Source organism: Lepidochelys olivacea, assembly GCF_965140295.1.
Source record: "Lepidochelys olivacea isolate rLepOli2 genome assembly, chromosome: 10".
Taxonomy (NCBI): domain Eukaryota; kingdom Metazoa; phylum Chordata; order Testudines; family Cheloniidae; genus Lepidochelys; species Lepidochelys olivacea.
The window spans coordinates 72389904-72414301 of NC_140420.1; the positions used below are offsets into that span (position 1 = coordinate 72389904).

Consider the following 24398-nt stretch of genomic DNA (forward strand, 5'->3'; position numbering starts at 1 on the left):
TTCCACTTTAGTTCCGAGGAGCATTAGATCCACCCACAATTCTGTTCCACTAATAGGGGATCTTCAGCAGTAATCATCTCATCTTCCAATAAGGGACTAAGGCCTAGTCTACACTTCCACTTACAGTGCTGAAACTTTCTTCGCTCAGGGATGTGGGAAAAAAAAATCTGAGCGATGCAAGTTTCAGCGCTGTAAGGCGGCAGTATAGACAGTGCTACAAGCCGCGCTCCCAGCGCTGGTAGCTATTGCCCTTGCGGAGGTGGTTTTATTACAGCGCTGGGAGACCTCTCTCCAGCGCTGGAGCTGCGACTCCCCAGCCACGTTAAAGCGCTGTTGGCTGTGTAGACATACCCTTAATCTATATCATGCTCTTCTGAACCCTCCTTTACTGGGACCTGGTAAATGTTCCTGCTTATATGCAGGCTACATAGCAAGCCAAGTCCCTTTTATGATACCTGTTGGATCCCCATCTGCTATTAGGTGATCATAATGCTTCCTTTTACTCCTGTAGCAAACAACTGTAGAACAGTCAGGGCACCCAGTATCTAGTTTAGAACGGAAGGTCAGTAAAAGGTTGTCAGTGGAGAGGTGAAATAGAAAAATCAACAAAAGGGCAAAACAAGGTCCTACTGCAATAACAAAGGTACATCTAGCCCAGTAGCCTGTCTTCCAACAGTGGCCAATGTCAGGTGCCCCAGAGGGCATGAACAGATAATCATCAAGTGATCCATCCCCTGTCGCTCATTCCCAGCTTCTGGCAAGCAGAGGCTAGGGACACCCTAGCTAAGCGCCACTGATGGACCTATCCTCCATGAATTTATCTAAATCTTTTTTGAACCCTGTTATAGTCTTGCCCTTCACAATATCCTCTGGCAAACTGTGCGTTGTGTGAAGAAATACTTCCTTTTGTTTGTTTTAAACCTGCTGCCTATTGATTTCATTTGGTGACCCCTAGTTCTTGTGTTATAAGAATGAGTAAATAACACTTCCTTATTTACTTTCACCATACCAGTCATTATTTTATAGACCTCAATCATATCCCCCCTTAGTTTTCTCTTTTCCAAGCTGAAAAGTCCCAGTCTTATCCCAGAAGCTGTTCCATACCCCTAATAATTTTGTTGCCCTTTTCTGAACCTTTTCCAATTCCAATATATCTTTTTAGACATGGGATGACCACATCTGCACATAGTATTCAAGATGTGGGCGTACCATGGATTTATATAGATGCAATATAATATTTTCTGCCTTATTATCTAGCCCTTTCTTAATGATTCCCAACATTCTGTTGCTTTTTTGACTGTCGCTACACATTAAGTGGATATTTTCAGAGAACTATTCACATGACTCCAAGGTCTCTTTCTTGAGTGGTAACAGCTAATTTAGACCCCATCATTTTATATGTAGAGTTGGGATTATGTTTTCCAATGTGCATTACTTTGCATTTATCAGCACTGAATTTCATCTGCCATTTTTTTGCCCAGTCACGAGAGATCCTTTTGTAGCTCTCGCAGTCTGCCTGGGACTTAACTGTCTTGAGTAGTTTTGTATTATCTGCAAATTTTGCCACCTCACTGTTTACCCCTTTTTCCAACATAAAGGCCTTCAGATTGTAAACTAAGTGATAATTATAACTGCCCAAGTATGCTATTGACTCTGAGACAGAGTTTAATCTTGGAGCATGGGAACTATCCTGCTTTCGCAATGGGAGGAGGAAGAGGACAGACCCCGTTAAATTTATTCTAGCATATAAAAGGTGTTTTTGTTGAAAATGTGGTCTCTCTCAAGTTATTCTTTGTTATAGGTTTTGTGTTTTAGGCATAGGCACACCCTGTCTGTGCCAACTGGATGTGGTTTGTAATCCAATGGGGGGTAATAAACATTTTATATATGTGCACACAGATCAAAAGGTAAAAGATGCGGTGACCTCTCCTAAGCATCTCAAAATCAAAAGTTCTTACTAATCTCCTTCGCAGCAGTAAGCAAAGGAAACAGAGCATGTATAAAAACAACCCTAATTACCACCACCCAATAGAGAGACAAGTGACATTCTGTTAATTATGCAACACTCCTGGTACAAATCGAGACAGTGATTTTCCCACTTTTGTTCCTCCTCTTGGCTGAGGTGATCATTACTTCAGAACGAAACCCAGTCCAGTTCTGGCCCACCCTGCCTCCCCCAACACTAACTAGCAATGGGAATGCAAGATGGAACAATTTTATAACCAGGTGCTTTTAACAAACTGCCACTTCCAGTACTCAACTCTTCATAGGAACTTCTCAGTCCTAACCCACCAACAAATCCTAAAAAAAAATCCTCAAAGGTCTCACTGTAATACAATTTCAAAATTGTACTACACATATGAACATGCGTCTGTGTTTAAAGGAGACTGTGGGTTTTCACGGTCCAAACACTAAGCTATTCCTTCTATGAATCCATAATATGTTAAATGACCCACAAGAAAATGAAGTCTGATCCATTTCTGCTTACATATTTGTATGATAATTTTACTGGGTTATTGGATATTTCCACTGTATCATTGTGGGAGTAGGACTGTCAAGTCCTGAATATTTGCAAGACATCACAGTTGGTGACCTAATTTGATGTACAATTCAGCCCAGTAATATAGTTTATTCGGAATCTAATATTTCAATTAAAAATGATCTCTATGTAAATAACAATCTTGCCCTATCTTCAACCTCTGGTTATAAATTTAAATCCTTCCTTCAGTTTTGTCACGTACAGAAGTAAAGGCTTGTATTTGAATAGTCAAAAGATTTCTTTTAAAGATTAGTTATCATATGACCAACAATGAAAACACACAATAAAAGAGCAGATTACTCAGAGGAAGATGAAATGTAGCAGGCCTTGGACTCTGCCCTTAACAACTTTTGTTTAAAGAAAGACTTTCAGACTATGGAATATTTTTTATGTATAATGAGAATCGAAAGCAGTAACAGGCATGTGTTTAAAAAAAGTATTTGCCTAATGCTACCTTATGTTATTCAGTCTAATCAAATGCTCTCTCTTTATGGGAGTTTGTTACTTTTAAACACTTCCCTTAGCTTAGACGGCAGAACCTAGCCGGTCAGTTCCCCTTTCTGGTTTGCATGCACTAGCAGAGCGCTGGTATGTTTTCAAACCAGAACTGCCAGAAAAAGTTCAGAAACAAAATGGCAATGTTTCTTTTGCATATTAGGTTTAATGAAGTTTAAAAACTTTTCTCTTTAAACCTCCTTCTTCCCTGCCCCACCCCCTACACAAAAAAAGCCAAGCAAAACAACAACTTCTCAGTCTTGAGCTTATGTTATGTAATATCGCGGCAGTTGGACGTCTGGTCACCCTACCTTTTATGCTAGGAAGAGAACCTACACTCCTAGTTCTATCACGTGGTGATAGGCCACAAGCCATTCACTTTGCTCATGGTTTTCTTAATTTGTGTAATCATGAAGGACTTGTTAATTACCCCGGCTATGATGTTTCAACAAGGGCTGGTCTCCCACACCACTGCCTCTTGCTCATGGTTAATCCTGCAGTGAGGTCAAATAATACTTGGCCATGAGTCATCATAATCATTTCCAAGGTAACTGGCTAAATACACAAGGTAAGTACATGATTGCAGATTCACTGTAGAGTCCAGCAGGAGGAGAAACTGAGCTAAGAGAGATCATTCTCCTACTAGAATCAGCATCTTCAATAAAAACACCGAGGAGTCCTTGTGGCACCTTAGAGACTAACACATTTATTTGGGCATAAGCTTTCGTGAAGTGGGTTATAGACCACAAAAGCTTATGTCCAAATAAATGTGTTAGTCTCTAAGGTGCCACAAGAACTCCTCATTGTTTTTGCTGATACAGACTAACACAGCAACCCTTCTGAAAACCATCTTCAATAAGAAAGACTGAACCATGGAACAATACTGGCTATATATACTGGCTTTCTGCATACAAGTATGATAAAATAGACTCTCTCTCCACCCTCCCCCACCACCACCCCTCACCAAAGACTGGTCCAATAATGAAGTTCTCCCTTCTGTGACAATATCTTCCAAAATGAAATACACATATTAAACCCAAGTTACTAGAGGTAACTGCCATCCAGCACCACTGCAGATACAATCATTAAAGTCACACAGAAGCTCAAGTGGTGTCCTTTGTTGCATATAGGGACGTTAGGATAACAACAATAGAAATGGATTGCTTTTGTAATGAAATTCTGTGAGGTATTCTGGCTCCTTTTCAGGCTGAAATGGAACACAGAATCGTTTCAGTTCCGTTCTGGGAAATTCTGCTATTTGGATTCCGAAAGAGATGAGATCCCAGCACCCAATGCTATCACAGTATTGCCTTGTACGCACAGCACAAAAACAGCCTAAAAGTTACCAGTTCTGTATCAGTTCCGTTAGAAAATTAATCATAGTATCATTGATTGCACTGGGTTTCAGTAATCAGTATTCATACTAGACTGCTCTGTTCAAGTAACTTTAATTATCCTGACAGTGCAAACAGAGACTGTACGGAGTGAATAATATGGCGAACTTTGCTTTAATCACTACATTTACCAGAAGGAAACAAAGAGACCACAGCCACCTACAGAGCCATGCTGTCATTGGCAAATTCCATTTAACATGCATCTCTCCTATAACATTACCTACCACATAGATAAAAAGCAGAAAATACACTAAATTACATAAGCTATACTGTTGTATATAGTTGAAAATAATAGACTATTTTCTCCTCACACTCACATCAATGTGCTATATAGCAACAGTCAGAATAAAAGGTTAATAGTAAGGAATGCCACCTGGAAAATTTTCATTCCCATGGTGTTGAAGCCACTGAAGGAAATTGTTGCTCTTCTTTAATTACATGAAGCCTGTGTCAAAGAGGCTCCAAGAATGACTCTTCCTGAGCACTATATACCTCAGGCGCAGGAAAGTCACCAAGGACCAAGCACATTTATTGGAGAGAGATCACACCCTGCAACATCTTTAGAAACTATGTCACTGTGTTTAAGTGCATGAAGGTGTTTTAGGTTTAAGGCAGGGGCTTGTTTCAATAAGTCTACATTCATAGGAACTGACTCTATGGGTGTTCCGGAGTTGGAGCACCCACAGAAAAAAAACAGTGGATGCTTAGCATCCACCAGCAGCCAGCTCCTCCCCCTCCTACCCCCAGTGCCTCCCGCCCACTGCCGGCCCTGCTGATCAATTCCTCCCCCTCCCTCTCAGTGGCTCACGCCTCCCATGATCAGCTGTTCCGTGGTATGCAGGAGGTGCAAGGGGCAGGAGTGCGGACGGGGTACACTCGGGGGAGGGGCAGGAGAAGGAAGAGGTGGGGTGGGGGTGGGGGTGGGTCCTTGGGGGATGGAGTGGAGTGGGAGCAGGGCCTGGGGCAGAGCAGGGGTTGAACATCCCCCCGGAAAAGGAGGAAGACCGCGCCTGTGGCTACATTAATGAGCCTCTGTTCAACTCAAACCTAGCAACCAAAATGCAGCCAGTTCCTTATTGTGCTGCAAATCCAGTTGAACAAATGGCATTTCTAAATATTTATAATTTGTAAAGGCAATTGTGTCCTCTTCTGTCTGGCCTTTTCTCAAAGTCTTTTAACATGTGCAGGCAAAACTTTGTGATTTTTTTTGTATAGTGTAATAGTTATGCATTAAATAACTATGCTATCATATTGATGCGATTCCATTATAAACCTCTGTTTGCCTCCAGAACATTTTTTTAAAACCCATTCAGTCAAAGCTTGGTTTAAAAATGATCATTCCAGATACATATTTTTTACTCTAAAAGATTGTGCAAATAGGGGAAAATAATAAAGATTCTCAACATTACATGAGGTTTAAATAAACTTCAATGTATCAGTTTTCACAATTTTTTTAGGCTGCGTTTTGCAAAGAAAGCAAAGCACTTACCGGGAGCAATGGTCTCCAGTGTCCCACGATTAATTTTTCTCGTGCTTGTGCAGTGTTGGACAGTGGAGCCAGTAAACACCAAGTAAAAAACTACATCATCTTCAAGTTCATCTTCTTCAGTCAGCAGCACTGTAATAACACAGTCACCCTAAGACAAGGGCAAAAAAAGCCAGAGGTCAAGTTCACATCCTCAAAAATTTTATTATATGAACAACCCACTCGGTCTCCAAGGCTCCTGGTTTCTTCTCTCTGTCCTTTTTCACATCACTGTAAGAGTATTTGCTCCCATCTTCAGATATACAGGTAGATTTCACAATGCACTTTGACCGGATCATCAAGCACAGTAGTCAGCTGCAAAAGATATGCAGAGGCTCGGCCATTAGATTCTGACAGGAAACAGTTTTCCCATCCCGTGAAAATTTTCAAGATTTCGAACAATTTCCCCATGTTGCATTGGGATGAAACCAAGACTTTTACAAAATGTTGCCTCCCCCTCCAAAAAAAGAGAGCAAGATAGAGCCCTCACCCCAGAACAGCCAACACAGCCTGGTGTGTAGGGCACTTACCTGGAATTTGGGAGGATCAAGTTCAAGTTTCTGCTTTCAGTCAGGCAGAGCAGATTCTTGAACTTGGGCCTCCCACATCCCAGGTGAATGCCCTACCCACTGGCTACTCTCTCTCACCAGAAATTCCACACTGTACCTGAGAATCCTGCCTGATTAAAGTTTTTTCAAAACTGTTATGTTTTCACGAAAAGTTTCGGTTTCGACAATGTGTTATTTTCTGATGAAAAACCTGTCTTTACCATACTAATTTCCCCCTACTGTTACTCACACCTTCTTGTCCACTGTTTGAAATGGGCCACGCTCATTATCACTATAAAAAGTGATTTTTCCTCCCTTGGTATTCTACTGTTAATTGAATTGTCTCGTTAAACTGACCCCCCACTTGGTAAGGCAACTCCCATCTTTTCATGTACTATGTATATATATATATACACACACACCTGCTACTGTATTTTCCACTCCATGCATCTGATGAAGTGGATTCTAGCCCACGAAAGCTTATGCCCAAATAAATTTGTTAGTCTCTAAGGTGCCACAAGGACTCCTCGTTTTTGTTTATGTCAAAAAAATTCCCAACCCCAGCTCAAATAGCCATGGTGGCAACAACATCTGGAAACATCAGCACAAGATCAAAATCAGCACCTCACAGCACCGTGATATCACGATGGTACTGTAACATCTCACTGGTATTGACTCACACCAGGAAGCACGGAGAGCAACCCAAAATTGCTCAAGTATCCAAAGTATCCCAGCCTAAATTCTCTCTCTGTGCCTAGGTAACTACCTACTGATACCTGCAAGGTAGCTAACTCAAGCACTGACCACTCCCCTCCTCCTCAACACACATACACAGAAACCTAGGGAAGCATCAAATTCAGTAGGGTTTTCTCTTGCTACAAAGAGAGGGGGGCGGAAACATGATTGTAAGGAACCAATAAGGACAGTGTTGTTGCAAAATTATACTCAATAGAACTACCCTTCCTGGAACAACAGCTACAGACAGGAGAATAGGCTTTATATTATCAGGACTCAAATCTGACTCCCTCTGCAGCCCAATAGCTATGTACTGGCACATATCAATATTGCCTAGAAGTAAGATTTACTGTTATGCCTTCATTGTCATGTGCAATTACACTTTCACCAAACAATTTGAAAATATCTACTGCTTTGTTGCAAGGTATGCATTACCTCATTTGCCACATTTTCTAGCAGATCATGCTTTGATGAGGCTGCAAAACCTTATTTATAGCAAATACAATAGTCCATGAAACCAGGACACACCTTGCTGCCTCAGGTCACACTCCTACGCTCAGTCTGCACAACCTAGATTTTTAGAACTACTGCGTGCAAAAAAGTATACATAAATGAGACATGCAGTTTAGGTGTGGCTGTGTTAGTCCCAAGATATTAGAGAGATAAGGTGGGGGATGCAATGAAGTCTTTTATTGGACCAACTTCTGTTGGTGAGATAGGTTTTCGAGCCCTTCTTATCTCTGCATAAATTATATGCAGTTATCACAAGTAACTCTGCGTGTAACTGAAGTAATTGTATGCGCAAATCACACACATGTTCTTCTGCACATACAACTCTAAAAATCTGGTTTCAAGGTATATAAATACCTATGATAGATTAAAAATCCACTCTCCTGCAGTCGCAGAGATGCATTCATTGCAACAGAAGGAAAGTACATACAGAAATAACAAGGGTAAAGGGTGTTTTGTATGACTTTGCTATCCTTTATAATTTGCTGACAATTAATTGCTTAAGACACACATCATTGGGAACAGTAGGCTAAAAATGTCTGGTCCTTTTCTAGCCCACTAATCTACTAAGATCAAAACCAGTTTGATGCCTCAGGTTTTAAAATTAAAGCTGTATTAACTAGCCCTGTTTCATCACTCCACTTAGCATACATTAATGTTGCAAGTTTGGAAAAGACTCCATGCAGATTATGCAAAATCTAATTTGAATACTCAAACAAAAAGCTCTGTCTCATTATATAACCTTAACTCTAAAAATCTTCAATTCATTGCTCCTTCTCCTCCCTCTCAAATCAATACTTTCTCCCAAACAAATCCACCAGTTTCCGCTCCATCCTCCTTTGTGCTCACTCACCCTCCCAACCTAGGTTCCCCATCCCCACTCCCTCTTCTACCTCTGGATCCCCACAGCTCCTCCACACTCCGCTCCGCATTCTGGCTCCCTCACTTGAATTCCTCCTCCATCACCCTGGCTTGGCTCCCCAAAACTCATCTCTGGTTCCTCATGTCCCTCTTTGGATTTGCCTCATTCCTCCCGCCAAGAAAGTAGTCCCTCAGTGTACCCTTCGACACAGCACAACACCCTACATCACTCCACCCAATGTTACTCTTGCCTTATCTCTGTGTCTGCAGCTGATTGGGTTATGCTGTGTGTGGAGTTTCTATGGCTACAGAGCTCCCATGGCCTCCCTAGAGGACTCTAACCACAGAGATTCTGCCTTAGAGGAGACTAACTGAACAGAAACCGCCTCAAGTACCTCTCCCTCCAGTCTTCCACTCCAACCCCTTTCACTTTTCATGGGACTGTATAGTAAAGGTACACCACTGAAAACCAGGCCGGAGTTTTAGCCCAGCTTTGCTGCTGACCTGAGACAAGTCTCACAGGTTCTCTTTGCCTCAGTGTCCCCATCTATAATATGGAGATTACTCACAAGCAGAGGATGAGGCTCTATTAGAGAGTGCAATGCCCTGTGGCATATGGATGTCGGAGGCATGAGAGAAGGTGCCACGTAATGCGATTGATCTTTGTTAGAACCATTACGAACCCTGGCACGCAGGGTGAAGGAGCAGATGAGCTACAATCTTTGTTCTGTATGGCCAGCCCCCAGACATGCAAATCAGGAGATTAAAAAATAAGAAGGGTCATTTTAATTGGCCTTGTGGGTCACATTTTGAAGCTCTTCTTCACAGCCAAGAGAGTTAGAACCTTTTTTGAAGAAAGAGAGAGAGCGAGAGAGAGATGAAAAACAAAAGAGAAACGAGTGAAGCAAAAGGAAAGAGAAACGAGTGAAGCAAAAGGAAAGAGAAACGAGTGAAGCAAAAGGAAAGAGAAACGAGTGAAGCAAAAGGAAAGAGAAACGAGTGAAGCAAAAGGAAAGAGAAACGAGTGAAGCAAAAGGAAAGAGAAACGAGTGAAGCAAAAGGAAAGAGAAACGAGTGAAGCAAAAGGAAAGAGAAACGAGTGAAGCAAAAGGAAAGAGAAACGAGTGAAGCAAAAGGAAAGAGAAACGAGTGAAGCAAAAGGAAAGAGAAACGAGTGAAGCGGGGAAGGAAAAAAGAAATAGAATGTTGCATAATTCCATGACTCCAGGAGCTGAAGCTTTAAGAAAAACATCACAGAATCATAGAATATCAGGGTTGGAAGGGACATCAGGAGGTCATCTAGTCCAAGTATTGGTCATCAAATATCACAAGAGTTGACACTACTGCCAACTAGTTATATGCCAGATGTGGACCGTATGGTAGTAAATCTAAGCAGGTTTTGGACACTAAAACCACAAGGAAGACAACTATGTGTGGTAATGTGGCTTCAGCAGATAGGCTCCTGAGGGCTTGTCAACATACAAAAGTTGCCCCAGTGTCATTACACTAGTGGAGAACCCTGAGGGAACACACCGATATCATCTTAAAACTAGTTTTACCAATTTTGCTTTCCCCTGTTTTACAAGAACAAGCTAACCAGATATCAACCAGATTTAAATCCAGAAGATGCAGATAGTTAAACTTATCACTAGTCCTGGTAACATGGTTCACAGATTAGTCCATCATCACTGCTCATAAAAGTAATGCTTACAATTAAACAATTAGCATACTACCCACTTTTTTTGTTGTTGCAATTCATCTTGACAAAAATTACTCAGCCAGTGGCAGAAAGGCACTAGAAGAAGTGCTTCTGCAATCTATCAGGAGATAATACCAGAGCAGAGTTCTAAAGGATGTGAAAGGAATAATACACAGAAGAGGCAGAAATAGAATGTGTGTGTTTTCAATGATACAATAAAAAGATGGAAAAAAGTCTCAGATTTGAAATTCAAACATTACCAATTCACATGCAGAACTAAAACATTCAATTCCAGCAAATGTGTCCGGTTTTGAAGCAACTATTCAAAATGCACGCTTTTTAACCTACAAATTTCTCCCTTTGCTTTGATTTTTGTTTCTTCATCTTTGCTCAAACTGTTCCCCCCATGGGATCCACATGCAAATACTTAAATGGTCCTATAGTCCTGCTAAAGTTTAAGACAACCCCATCAACAGAGCTGACTGTTTAAACAAATGGCAGCTGAGGCTAATATTTTTAAACCCAGAACCTGTAAATATGGCTCATCACTTTCCTTTGGAACAAAAGTAATCAGCACAGAGTACATGTGAAAAGAACTGTGTATTGATGGGTTTATACACACGTGGACTAAACAAAGGCCATCAGGGTAATACTTTAACAAGCTTAAGAGATACAGGTTAACTCACAAATATTAGAGCAAAAACGATAGATGCATTCACCTAGTTATTGTTAAAAAGAGCAGGATAAAGGGCTAACACAGAACAAGCTGAAGATGTGGACAAATACTAGAACCCCTCAGGCCCTCTGTATAGGTTTGTCTAGACTAGGATTTAAAGATGTGATGTTAGATCAAGGTAGCTAACTACTTTACAGCTTCTAAAACTCTAGTCAAGGCAAAGCAATTGTACTTCAGAATTTGCTAAACTGGTTGAATTAACATCTAGAGCGAAGCCTAGGTTATGACAAAATCAGCTAGCATGATTGTAAAGGTCTGAGGCTACGTCTACACTGGACTGCAGTGTAGACTATGGGGGCTGTGAACTATACAGCGCACCAAAATGTTGCACTCTCTGGTGGATGATGCTAACACAAACTAAACATTACCAAGTTTGTGTTAGTACAGTCCTGTTTGAAAGAGGACTGTGTTAACGCAAATTAAGTACCTTTTAGTTTGCACCAACAGTGTCCACACTGGGCAATTAGAGCACAACATTTTGGTCACACCCCCGCAGTCCACATTGTGCCACAGTATAGACAAGCCTTTAAACTGTGTCTACACATGCGCTAAAGGGTATTTCAGTGATGCTAAGCTAACTTATTGAACTAACACAACTGAAAAATGCTCCATTTTCTGCTACATAGACAAGGCCTACATGCCTTGTCTAGACTAGAAAAAAGGTGGGAGGGTTTAATCGAGTGAGCTCAATCAAGCTTGCTTAACTTGACTGTAAACCACACTGTATGGGTCTACTGTGGAGCTCTATTTCAAACTAAGGGTGGTAAACTGTGTCTACACTGGTGTTCAGTGGGGTTTGCAATCAAGTTAACTAATTCTGTTGAAACATGGTACCTTTTTACCTAGACAAGGCCTAAGAATAAGCTTCTCCTGCCACCTCAGTTAGCAACCTGGGAGCTGTAGCTCAGGTGTCCGCTTCATGTCTCTCCAAACCCTGCCGCAGTCTTTCAGTAAAAAGTGGTAAGTCAATACCCAATATTCCTAATATGAAAAACAAGCACGGCTCTTTTTTTTTTTTTTTAAACTTAAAAGTTGACATTCTCTTTGCGGGTCATTAGCAAGATGGAAAGGATGCCATTCATTCATTCATCGTGCATTGCAGTTCACCTTTGCATGCGCCTTCTGAACTGTCATCTGCTGTTGTGTACAGCATAATTAATGGTTTGTAATCTACTTTGAGACCCCTGGAGATACACAAGTTGCTAATGATCATGATTAAGAAAGTGGGTGGCCTTTAATATCTCTCATTAAAATCAGTAACAGACAGCAAAACTCTGTCATCTTCATCATAAAAAAAAAAATCCATACCCAAAAGTTACTTTAAAAAAAAATAAATTTTTGAAAATATGAATTAACAGTTTACAGTACAAGGTTCTCTCTTTCCAACAACTTCAGAGTTAAAGCAAATCAGTTACAAATGTGGCCAAATTCCTTAAACCCACATAGAAAGAGTTTCCAATAGCACTATTGCACTCAGCCTACAAAAACAATTTAATTGAAGCATGTTTACCTTTATTCATTTAATATTACCCAAATAATGTCATCTGTTCAATATCACTGCCACACAAGGTGGCTATTATAACCCCTTTCATCCTGAATGGCTACAAATGGAAAGCCAGGCTGCCAATACCCCTTTGGTGAAAGTACAGATAGATCAAAGCAATTCTCCAGCACATGCCAACAAATAAGAATAATTTAATTTCAAACCTAGTTTGGATTGACTAATATTTACTTATCTTAAAGCCCATTGGAAATGAAAACATTCCATTTTATGTCCATTCACCCAAAAGGTCACCACTTCTTTCAACTCCCAAATTTCGATTCAAGATGTATGAAATAAACATTTCAGAGATGTGATCGGTATGAATTAAGCCTATTATTGAAAAGTACATTCAGTATCTCCAGCTGGGGAGGGAATGTTGTTTAGTGGTCATAGCACATGACTAAAGATAAGGGACTTGGCCACAGATTCACTGAGGGCTGAGCTACACACAATTTTTGTACAACTATATCGATTTAGAAACTGATTTTAACTGTAGTGGTACAACATTTAGCGTTGACACTGTTATACCAGTATAATAGTGGCTATATCGATATAAGCACTCTTACATCAATATAATTGTGTCAACACTAGGGCACTGTACCACTTTGTATCAATTTCTAAACCATTACAGTTATGGGAGAACAAAAACTATGCTTTGATGTGCCCTGAGTGATCATGGCTAAATGACTTCCTCTCTGTGTTTCACTTTCTCCATCTGTAAAAGGGGAATGACCTGTCCTTTAAGGGCTTTTATATGAGCTTACTTCATCAGTGTTTGTAAATTTCTACGATGTTATTAAACAGTGGCCACTATATAAGAGCCAAACATTACTAATTTATATTATTTATTACTTCGTAAAAATGGATCTGTATTCTAAAAAGAGACTACCTTAATCTCGTAAATGTTTGCACAGTTTAATTATATAGCAAAAGCTCGAATTTCCAATTCAGTTATTGAGCATCTTTGTCTGTCTGCTTCTGTAAGTGCTGGGGAACCATCAATCTTGTCGGACCCTATACTGCGAATGACACCGAATCATAAGGATTCCCCTGTAACATGTACCATTTGGGATCACATGAGGTCTCAATGAGAAATGGCAGAAGCAAGACCCACAGTAATCCATTCATCCCCAAAGCAAATCTATATCGTTTTACAGGTTTCCTATACACTTGTAAGTGTATGTCCCAATTAGGGTCGGAAAAGGATGTATTTTTTTTAAATGTGCTAGCTAACGTATTTTAAAATTCCACTATAAACAGTTTAAGTTGTATTTTAATGTGAACCATATTCACCTCAAGCAGTTAGCACATTTTAAAATACCACTTATCCCATTGTGGTGTTTTGAAGTATGTTAGCGAACATATCAAAAACTCATCTTTTTTCCTCTAACCCAGACAAAGCCTAGGACTATTTAAATAAATGTAAACTCCAGTATGTTGTGTTAAAAGGTGAAACTGAAGGACTTGTAGAAGTTTTATTAAAAGCAGAATGGTAAATGGACAGAATATATGTACGCATAAGATTGCTGATGTTAACCACTACAGTCTCTGGTTACATTTTTCATCATGGTAGCACCTACTACAGTACACTGATGCTGAGCACAAAAGCATGCATTAGGTGACTAGGAAAAATTTACTAAGTGGATGCAAAAAATAGGTCTGACACCTTTCAGCACTTTTCTTTCCAAACAGCTATTGCCAAGAAGAGTTCTGCTGTTTTACTGAAGAGTTTGGCTTGGAGTGTTAGATTAGACAAGTGAGAATAATGTGCCCTTTTAACAGGTTTAATTCTGTTTCCATTCATAACAGAACTGACTTATTCTTGGGTCAACTTATTACATTATGCCTTTTGGTGTCATAACGATTTATACTTTCAAACTGGTATCTTCTTTATTAATGGAAAGCTGTTCACACAGTTTCAATGTGGATCTTCTTTTATGGGCACAGAAAATTGAAAGCCTTTGATTGTTTTCCTCCTTGAACTGATAAAAGTTCTCTTGCATTTTTTTTTAAATGAAGTAAGCATGCTGTCATCTAACCTCCAAGCCAGGAACGTTATCTACTGCTATGGGCACACAAAGAGAAGTCAGATTTCACTCCAGAGTCACTGTGGGTATGTCTACACTGTGAGTCACTATGCAACAGCTGCAATGTAGACACATCCTGTATGACTTTGGGCAAGTGTAATGGGTTTATAAACACCACATGAGCACAGGCAGGAAAGGAGTCTTCCCTGCTTACTGGCAACTAGGCTGACCATACCCCGGCACAGCGACCAGAACTACCAATCATGGAGGCATGCACCCGCAGCTGGGACCAATAAGGAAAACAGGCTCAGCTATAAAAAAGGAAAACAGAGCAGTGAGGAGGCAGAAAGACCCAGGAGAGCAGAGGACTAACAGCCCCATGCCATGCTGCCTCTAACAAACTCACAGGGAGACAAAGGAAGATGGCGAATTCTGGAGTTTAAGGGCTGATTGACTCATTGTAGATGAAGTTGATGTACTGGGCTAATTTGAGATGAATAAAGAGACCCCAGTTTGGAGAAAACTGGGACTTCTAGAGGGGCTGCCCCAAGAACAGTTTTCAGCAAATCATTTCACTTCTCTGTGCCTCAAGTGTGTTCATCTGTAAATAGGGTTGCCAACTCTGACTGAAGCTATTCTGGGAGATTCCCCCCTCCCCAAAAAACTTGACATAATGTCATTTTCTTAAAATATCCTATTAAAATCTCCCAGGTTGCTTTCAATGGGCACCGGGAGATTGGTGCTGATTCTGGGAGACTCCAGGCCAGTCCTGGAGGCTTGGCAACCCTATCTGTAAAATGGAAATCATTAGGGGTGGAAGAAAATTTTCCATCAAAACTATTTTTGATCGAAAAATTGGGTTTTTGCATACATGAAATTTTCCACGGAAAGTGTCTAGTAGAGAGAATAAATGGCAGCTCAAAACCAAGGGGAAGGTGAGGATCCCACAATCCCATTCAAGATTCAAATCACCATGACTCACCCGCTAATCAATCTTTTAGCATATCTGTTTTAAAGGAATGAGGCTAGAAGGGGACAGGTCAGGGGCGCATGGTACAGTGAACTCATACCAGTCACGGAAGCAACCCCCGACTCTGCCATTTTATGACTCAGAAGTGCCCCTGGAAAAAGATCATGTCAACCCAAGTCACTTTGCAGATAATCAGATCTGGAAGCACGGAGGTGGTGGTATTAAATAGGAGGTTTTGACTTGAGTAGCACTAGAAATCCCTGCTTATGTGAAAATATCCCCAGATAACAGTGATGACCTAGGCCAGGCATGCAAAGAAAGATGGATATCATTCTGTTGCAGTGTTTAAGCTCCCTGCAGATAAGGCCTCCAAGAAACGACTCCTGAAATAAGTGGAATGGAAATTTGTCAGATTTGCGGTGGGGTTGGGTCCATTCTCATAGTGAATGACTACAAGCCTCTTGATCTTTGAGGAGTCTGAAGCCATTATATTTGTTTTTTAAATGAGCCACAGCTCGTCGATGTAAGGATACGCCATCAGACTAATCTCAGAATCCCTGGCTTGACTTTCTTGTTTTTCCCTTTCTATTATTTTAAATGATCCATGTTAATGTGAGTGCCGATGAAAGATTTCAGATTAAAAGAACTGAGGGCGGAGATCCTCTCTGATGAGACAAGCAAAAGTGTCAGTTAAAACAAAGCGTAGGGTGACCAGATGTCCCGATATTTAGTTGTTTGTCTCGTGTCCCGAGCGATGTACAGTCAGGATGCCATTTGCCCCGATATTTTGGCACGGGACTGGAGTGGACTGGTTAGCGCTTACTTGGGGCCCCAGTGGCGCTTACCTAGGGCAGCTCCTGGGAAGCAGCTGGCAGGATCCTGTGGATCCTAGGCACAGTGGCGGCTGGGGGGGTCTCCGCGCTGCAGCCACCACGAGCGCCGGCTCTGTGGCAGCCAACGGAAGCTGCCGGGGTGGGGCTTGTGGGCGCAGGCAGCACACGCAGATCCCACTGGCCACCCCTGTCCCTAGGAGGCTAGAGGGACCTGCCGGCAGCTTCCCAGGAACTGCCCTATGTAAGCGCCACTGGGGCCCCAGGTAAGCGCTAACCAGTCCACTCCAGCCCCGCTGGACTGATGTTCGGAATCGAAGCAGCGTACACCTGGTGCCGTGTGAAAGCCTTGCCAAAATGAATTTCTGGATCACTTGCAAGGTCTTCTACAACTTTGTGACTGCCCAGAAGCAAATCATGATTATGGCAAAGTCATCCAAGAAGTACAAACTTCTGGCACATCAGAGATGTATGCAAATTGTGAAGTTGATTTATTGACTGAACAAAAAACCCCACCCTTTACCCCCATTTGTTTAGTGTACAAATAAATCTGTATGTTTAAATATGGATTACAACTAAGTCTATGCTTTAGTCAGGGAGGGCACGGCAGTCACTGATTCCGGACCTCCCTGATCTCGCTTGCTTCAGCTGCCAGCGGCTGAAGCGGGGGCTGAAGGCAGGACTGTGGGCCTCCCCCCTCTGACTGCAGCTGGGGCTGGAACCAGGGATAGAACCGGGACCCTTCGCTCCCCTGCCCTGCAACTGGGGCTGCAACCAGGATCCTGTGCCCCTGACCCATGGCTTCTGCTGGGGGCTGGAGCCGGGGCCCTGTGCCCCTGACCTGTGGCTTGTGGCGGGGGCTGCAGCAGGGGCCGTAAGCCCCCCTTGCAGCTTCCTAGGGCTGTGCAGCCCCCCCATGGCTTCAGTCGGGGCTGTGTGCCTGTGGCTGCCTCCCTCCCCCATGTGTTCTGATATCTTACTCTTGCAATCTGGTCACCCTAACAGAGCCCAATTTTGCAATATGAACTCCTATCCACTAGAGTGAATTCAGCGATCCCAACTCATTTCACAATAGGCCATCGAATAGCTGAAAGATGATATATGTTTTTTAATCCACACTACAATAGTGACTGAACCATGCACCTAGAGAGAACACCCCTTATACCTCATTAACAGTGCCCTGAGCCAGACAGTCTCCTGTTTCAGTGTTAAAAGAGGATCACAAAGCCAAAACTGAAACAGATTCATATGCTAAATCAGTGGTTCCCAACCAGGGGTCCAGGACATGGGGGGCCACAAGCAGGTTTCAGGGGGTCCGTCAAGCAGGGCCAGCATCAGACTCGCTGGGGCCCAGGGGGGAAAGCCGAAGCCCCACTACATGGGGCTGAAGCCAAAGCCTGAGCAGCTTAGCTTCATGGGGCTCCCTGTGGCATGGGTCCCCAAACAACTGCCCTGTTTGCTATCCCTTAACGCTGGCCCTGGCTTTTAGATGCAGAAAAGCAGTTGTTGTGACATGGTGGGCTGTGGAGTTTTACAGCATGCTGGTGGGGGCGGCGGGGGGAGGTGGGGGCTCAGAACGGAAAAGGTTGAGAACCCCTGTGCTAAATGACTCCCACTGCCACGTCTGTGAGGAAGTATTTAGTCCAGAAATATGTTGTTAACTGACCATTCTGAGGGAGGAAGGATAGTTGTGTGTTGAAAGCATGGGACACAGAGCCAGAAGATCACAGAATCAAAAGTCCTGTGACAATAGGGACATGTGAGAAACTTAAGGGATCTATAGTAAATACAGTGAAGTTAAATACATTCAGACTAGTGTGATCAATACTGAAACCAAACCCCCACACCAATGGATATACTTCGGAAGACACTTGGTAAGAGAATATGTATCTTGCAGGACTCGTGAAGCTTACACTACTTGACAACGTACGTCCATCTCCCAAATAGCTATGAATCTATAAGTAAATAGCTATAGCATGAGGTGCACTTCTGCAAGCGACTATGGGCAACCTGAAAGGGAGATACCCATAGGGGAAATCAGCAAAGTACCTGTGTCTCAGTGGTGGTAAAAGGAAGACACACATTGTGACTTGATATGAAAATGGCCAAGAAGTGTTCCAACTAATTCCTAATACCTAAGAGGACATGTTAGAATTAACACTGAAATGGCAAAATTACACCTAAGTAATAAAAAAAAATTGAAGAGACCTTCAAATATATTATATTGCTGGGATCATCATCAGAAAAATAGCTGGAACTAGAAGTTTACTGCCTGGGCATTATTTCATGATTTAGGTAACTACAGTATTCCAAGAGTAACATAGCTATACCTTAAAAAAAAAAAATTTGCTGTATTACTTTAGGGTTTTTTTAATATTAGAATGGTTTATTCTACTATTATGCAGTATTATTATCTAATAATTTAACAGTCTAATCTAATATGAGATTAGAGTAGATTATCTAACAGTCTAATAATAGATAGTCTAATCATCTAATATTATCTAATAGTATATATTGTCTGCATACTACTCTGGCTGTATACAAGCCCCGATGTAATGACCCCAAGTAAGCTACTTCAGGCATTGGGCAAAGCAGAACCAGTGAGCAGCTCCAAAGTTGTTCTAATGTTAGTTGGGGGGCAAATCTCTGTATGTGGCCCCAAAATGTCAATGAATGACCCCAAAGCCTGTACCCTTAGCACTTATGCTATCCAATAGTTCAGGGGTTCTCAAAGTTCATTGCACCATGACCCCCTTCTGACCACAACAATTACTATATGACTCCAGCAGGGGAGACTGAAGCTTGAGTCCACACGAGCCCCACTGCCCCGGGTGTGGGGGCCAAAGCCTGAGCCCCACCACTCCGGGTGAGGGGGTGGGGAAGCTGAAGCCCAAGGGCTTCAGCCCCAGGCAGGGGGCCTGTAACCTGAGCCCCGTCACCCAGGGCTGAAGCCCTCGAGCTTTGGCTTCAGCCCTAGGTGGTGGGGCGTGGGGTTCAAGCCTAAGCCAGCCCTGGCAACCTCATTAAAATGGGGTTGCGACCCACAGTTTGAGAATGGCTGCAACAGTGCCAATCAGACCATCCTGGGGTCCACAGGAATCCTGAAACCTATTGTGATGGAATTATGGTATCTTGCAAGCCAACTTTAACTTGCTCAGCGTTCCTTGTCCCTGCCCCTCTCTCCAAGCCTTAGGTCAAGATCTTCAAAGGTATTTAGACTCTTCACCTCCATTGATTTCAATGGAAGTTAGGAGCCCAAATACCTTTCAAGATCTGAGCCTTTTTGGCTACACTGTTAAGGTATTCAACCATATAATTTGATTAGTACCTGCCTGAGTGATCAACACCACTTTCAACCAAAAGCGACAAAATGGGCCCTTTTATTAAAACATGCGAATGGGAAAATAGCAGGCCGTGTTAATGCATCAGCTGCCTGAGAAATGGAAAGTCAGCCCTGGCACTATGGAGTTAAAAGGAGAGATTCAGAATTCCTAGAGGCTAAGTACATATGACCATACTGTTTGTTAGACTGTTTCCTATCAATGGTATAATTTCTAAAGCAGAGCAGCTGTATCTAAACTCATAGGTTTTCAGCCTTTCCCCCATTTAAAGGCACATGGCAGCAGAAGGGCTCTCCTCACTCTACTCCGATCCGCTCTCCAGCATCACACGCCAAAAGATGCAACTCAGACCGCTGTGTGATTTGAAGCGTCAATTTCCCTACCAGCTGCAAAACAGCCTCTCCCACTTACAAATATTTCACCACAGCACTTAGAGCTACAGTAATAATCAAGCCAATTTTTAAAGTGACGTACTTTTTTGCAACTAGGAATATAATACACTGTATCTATATTTTACTAAGGACCTGTATTTTTCCTCTTGCCCTAGACAACTAGTTCTTTTACTCCTTAACAAACAATCTTTTGCAACAAGTAGCACTGACTCAAAAGCAGAACCTCAGCATTAAAATCTTTGTCCTGTAACGCAGCTGCCACTGGGTGGCAGTACATAGCACTGATCTCAACAAAGACTTACTATATTTTATTTTCCATTTATAAATAAAAACATATTGGTTTATTTAGACAGCTATATGTCACATAGCATCTTTCCTGCAAACTGTGTCTCAAAACACTTTACACAGCCACATAAGAAATAGCAGCAGAATGCAGGGGAGAGAAAGAGGTGACAAGCAAAGGAGAGCAGATATGTTTTTCTGATGAGATTTGAAAGCTTACAGTGATTTGAAAACGTACACTGGCATTCAGGTCTTTTTTAAAGGGGAACTGAAAAAACATTTTCAAAAGCTATTTAAGAACCCAAATGAGCTGCAGAATACATAGATTTAATTTTACATAAATAGTAATAGCTCACTCTGATATGGTGTTTTTCATCAGTACACCCCCAAGCACGTCACAATCTTTTAAAACACATTTATCCTCACAACAGTTCTGAGCATAAGGGAAGTGATGATATCCTCATTTACAGATGGGGAACTGAGGTACAGCAAGGTTAAGTGTCTTTGCCCATGATCACCCAGGAAGTCAGTAGTGGAGCAGAGAACTCCATATCCTACGCTAGTGCCCTAACCACCAGATTGTCCTTCCCCCCACATACTTCACCAAAAAGAACAGTTGAAGTCTCTGTTAAGTCCTGGGATCTGTGTTCTTCCTGTGACCGCTGGTCACATTATCACCCAATGTGGGGTAAGGGATGCAACTCTTTCCACTGTTCCTGCTGCTAGCGAGCTCCCCAGCCACTGTGGGAGATAGCATATATCTGCCAGGCCCTGAGTTCTCTATCTTAACAAATTAGTTACTGTGCATTGCATAGTAGCTACTTTTCCAATGAAGAAGTTCATGAAGCTTTTTAGTACTCAGGGTTTAAAATAACCAACTTCACGATAAAGATGTTACAGCTCAGAACAATATGGTGCCTTCAGCAGGGGGCAGAGGGGCCTCCGGGAAGGGACAAATTATTTCAATATCACGTAGGCTATAATACTTCAAGATAATGGTGACTTAAGGGCAGAATCTCAGACAATAAATGCCTTGGGTTTGTTTGTTTAAGCCAGTCCATTTATGTTATTTCACCATAAGATTTACATACACAGACAAGCCCCATTTATACCCACCTAGCAGAAAAGATGCAATATAGGGTGGGAGAAGTAGGAGGGGCTGGTTCAAACTAAATTAAGTAAACTGTGTGTCAGTGTTTGGAATGTGTGAGAAACAGGGGAGGAAGGCTGAGAAGGGATTTACCAGCTGCAACTCACCCCATGACCAGTCTGGAAGGAGTATGGTCTTTAAGCAGGAAAGCTCTCAACTGATGGTCATTTCATTTCATGAGGCTGCTCTAGATAAGACTGCTTTAAATATGTGAATTAACATTATATTAAATACATGATCGATGCGTGAAGGTGTTTACATTGATATTCAGCAAGGCTCATGGGTTAATGCAGCTCCTAGTGTGAGAGTTATCAAAGTGGCTCTTAAATTGTGGTTTCAGAGTAACAGCCGTGTTAGTCTGTATTCGCAAAAAGAAAAGGAGTACTTGTGGCACCTTAGAGACTAACCAATTTATTTGAGCATAAGCTTTCGTGAGCTGTACTCCTTTTCTTTTTTCTTAAATTGTGGGGACCTGTGAGGTCTGACCTAAGAGGCAACAACAAATTGCAAGTCCAGGATTTAAGCGGCAGCATCTTTGTTTTCAGGAACACAGCACCGTGCTTCATCAGCAGTGGTGGACTCTACAGTTCAACAGAATAGGAGACATACTATCCTTCTATGACGTGGACAAGAATTTGGGGAGTTGAGAATGGAAGGATCACAGATCAAAGGCCAGGATAGGTATCAAACATCATCATTTGGTGCATAGTTTAATAAGGACAATTTTGCAGGAAAGTAGTATATGCAAGGATACCTTACATTTCCATCTCGGAGACAAAAAATAAAGATACAAAGGGAAAGCTGCACATTATATTTGGCAACTCTAAAGAACAATGCGTTACTCTGAAAGGTCAGAACTTACCCGAGCATGATGCTTTCTATAAGACTTTCTAAAAAGTCTCCTTAGACCCTTTAAATAACTCTGACTAATGTGTTCTTTGCTCCTCATTTAAAAGTCCTTCTCATGTTGTGGAAGTCAAAGGTTTTGGGGGTGGAGGAACAGAAAATCACCTTGTCATTAAGAGAAAATTCTAGTGCCCAACTAATACATGACAGGAGAGATTATCAGAGTCTCCTGCCTTTATAACTACAAAACCAAATCAAGAGCAAAGCTTCTTTTCGTCTTGCCTGAGGATCCCAAGAGAAAGTCACACAAGGTTACGATGTTGCTCATAATAATGTTCATGGACTACTCCCATGTTAAAAGACGACCAAGATACATTCTGCTTCCTGCCTGTCATTATCAGATACCCACAAATCCCAAGTGACCTGTATCACCCTGGCTCTCTCCAAGAAAGCAGTTTTACTGCCTTTAGGTAACTGATTAAAACGTATCTGTCCATCCAATGGCTTCAGAAACAAACTTCATTGACAGGTAGCATCACACACAACAGAGGCATTTCACTTGGGCCTCATCCCTCTGGTAAATATTTTAAAAGATCACTAATTATAGTACACAATGCTGGACAAGTTGCACACTTTGAGACTCGGTTTTAGACATGGTAATTATTCTGCTGTCAAACGCTGACCACTTTGACTCCTCTTTGTGTTTTCGCTCACCACAATATCTTTATTTCAATTTGGATTTTAATCAGCCATTGTCCACCTACCCAGCAGGAAGTAATTACTTTCTAACCAATTTCAAAAAGCTCAAATTCTCAATCTACACTGGCAACTTTTGTACCTTGCCATCTCTCATAACTACTGTTACTGTTTAAATGCGGACAATGTGCTTGGAACTGTACTAGACACACAGATGAAGACAGTTGCTGCTCTGGGCAAATTACAATCTAAACAGGAGACATGAAGAAGGTAGGACACATTGGGGAACCTAGAAGAGTTTGCCTGGTTTTATTAATGCCTCTCTCTTCCCTTTGTACGCAATGTTGTGGTGGTGAAGGCACTAGTGGGTTTGTGGGCCCTAATCAACAGTCTCAGAATAAACAATTGAAAAAGTTTTAAGCTGATCTCTTTCCTGTGGGGTAGAACGTATAAACATGGGTCGAGCAGCATGAATTAAGCTTAGGCCGTCTGCTAGGGAAGCAAATGTTGCTCTCAACATGTGAAGGAAAGATAGGAAGAGGCCAATATGGTTCCATGAGGAGCTCTTTAATTACATGAATATCAAAAAGAACTCCTACCAAAAAATGGAAACATGACCAGATGGCTAAGGCGGAGTGCAAAAGAATACCACAAGCATGTAGGTTCAAAATCAGAAAGGCTAAGGCACTAAATGAGTTACACCTTGCAAGGGACATAAAAGGTAGTAAGAGATTCTTTAAATTCATTAGGGGCAAGGAGAATGTAGGTCCTCTACTTAGCGGGGAAGGAAAGCTAGTACCTGACAACATCAAGAAGGCTCAGGTGTTTAATGCCTATTTTGCGTCAGTCTTCACTAAAAAGGTCAATGCTGTCCAGATACTCAACACAATTAATATTAACAACAAAGAGGAAGGAGCACAAGCCAAAATAAGGAAAGAACAGGTTAAAGAATATTTAGATAAGCTGGATGTTTTCAAGTCGGCAGAACCTGATCAAATTCATCCTATGGTTCTTAGAAAACTAGCTGAAATAATCTCGGAATCATTAGCAATTATTTTTGAGAACTCACGGTGGAACGGGTGAGGTCCCAGAGGACTGGAGAAAGCTAAACATAGTACTTATCTTTAAAAAGCGGGAATTACAGACCAGTCAGCTTAAGTCTGATACCTGGAAAGATACTGGAAAAAATTATTAAACTATCAGTTTGTAAGCATCCAGAGGATAATGGGATTACAAGGAACAGCCAGCATGGATTAGTCAAAAACAAATCATGTCCAAC

General features: G+C 41.8%; 1 protein-coding gene across 4 annotated transcripts in view; it reads right to left on the reverse strand.

Annotated features, from left to right (window-relative positions):
• Window positions 1-24398, reverse strand: part of AKAP13 (A-kinase anchoring protein 13) — a 325968-nt gene that overhangs the window by 201948 nt on the left and 99622 nt on the right. For all 4 annotated transcript variants that reach the window (XM_084642499.1, XM_084642498.1, XM_084642496.1 and 1 more), the window contains exon 5: window positions 5918-6065. In XM_084642499.1, coding sequence (XP_084498625.1) covers window positions 5918-6065 — 148 coding nt within the window. The remainder of the gene's footprint in view (window positions 1-5917; window positions 6066-24398) is intronic.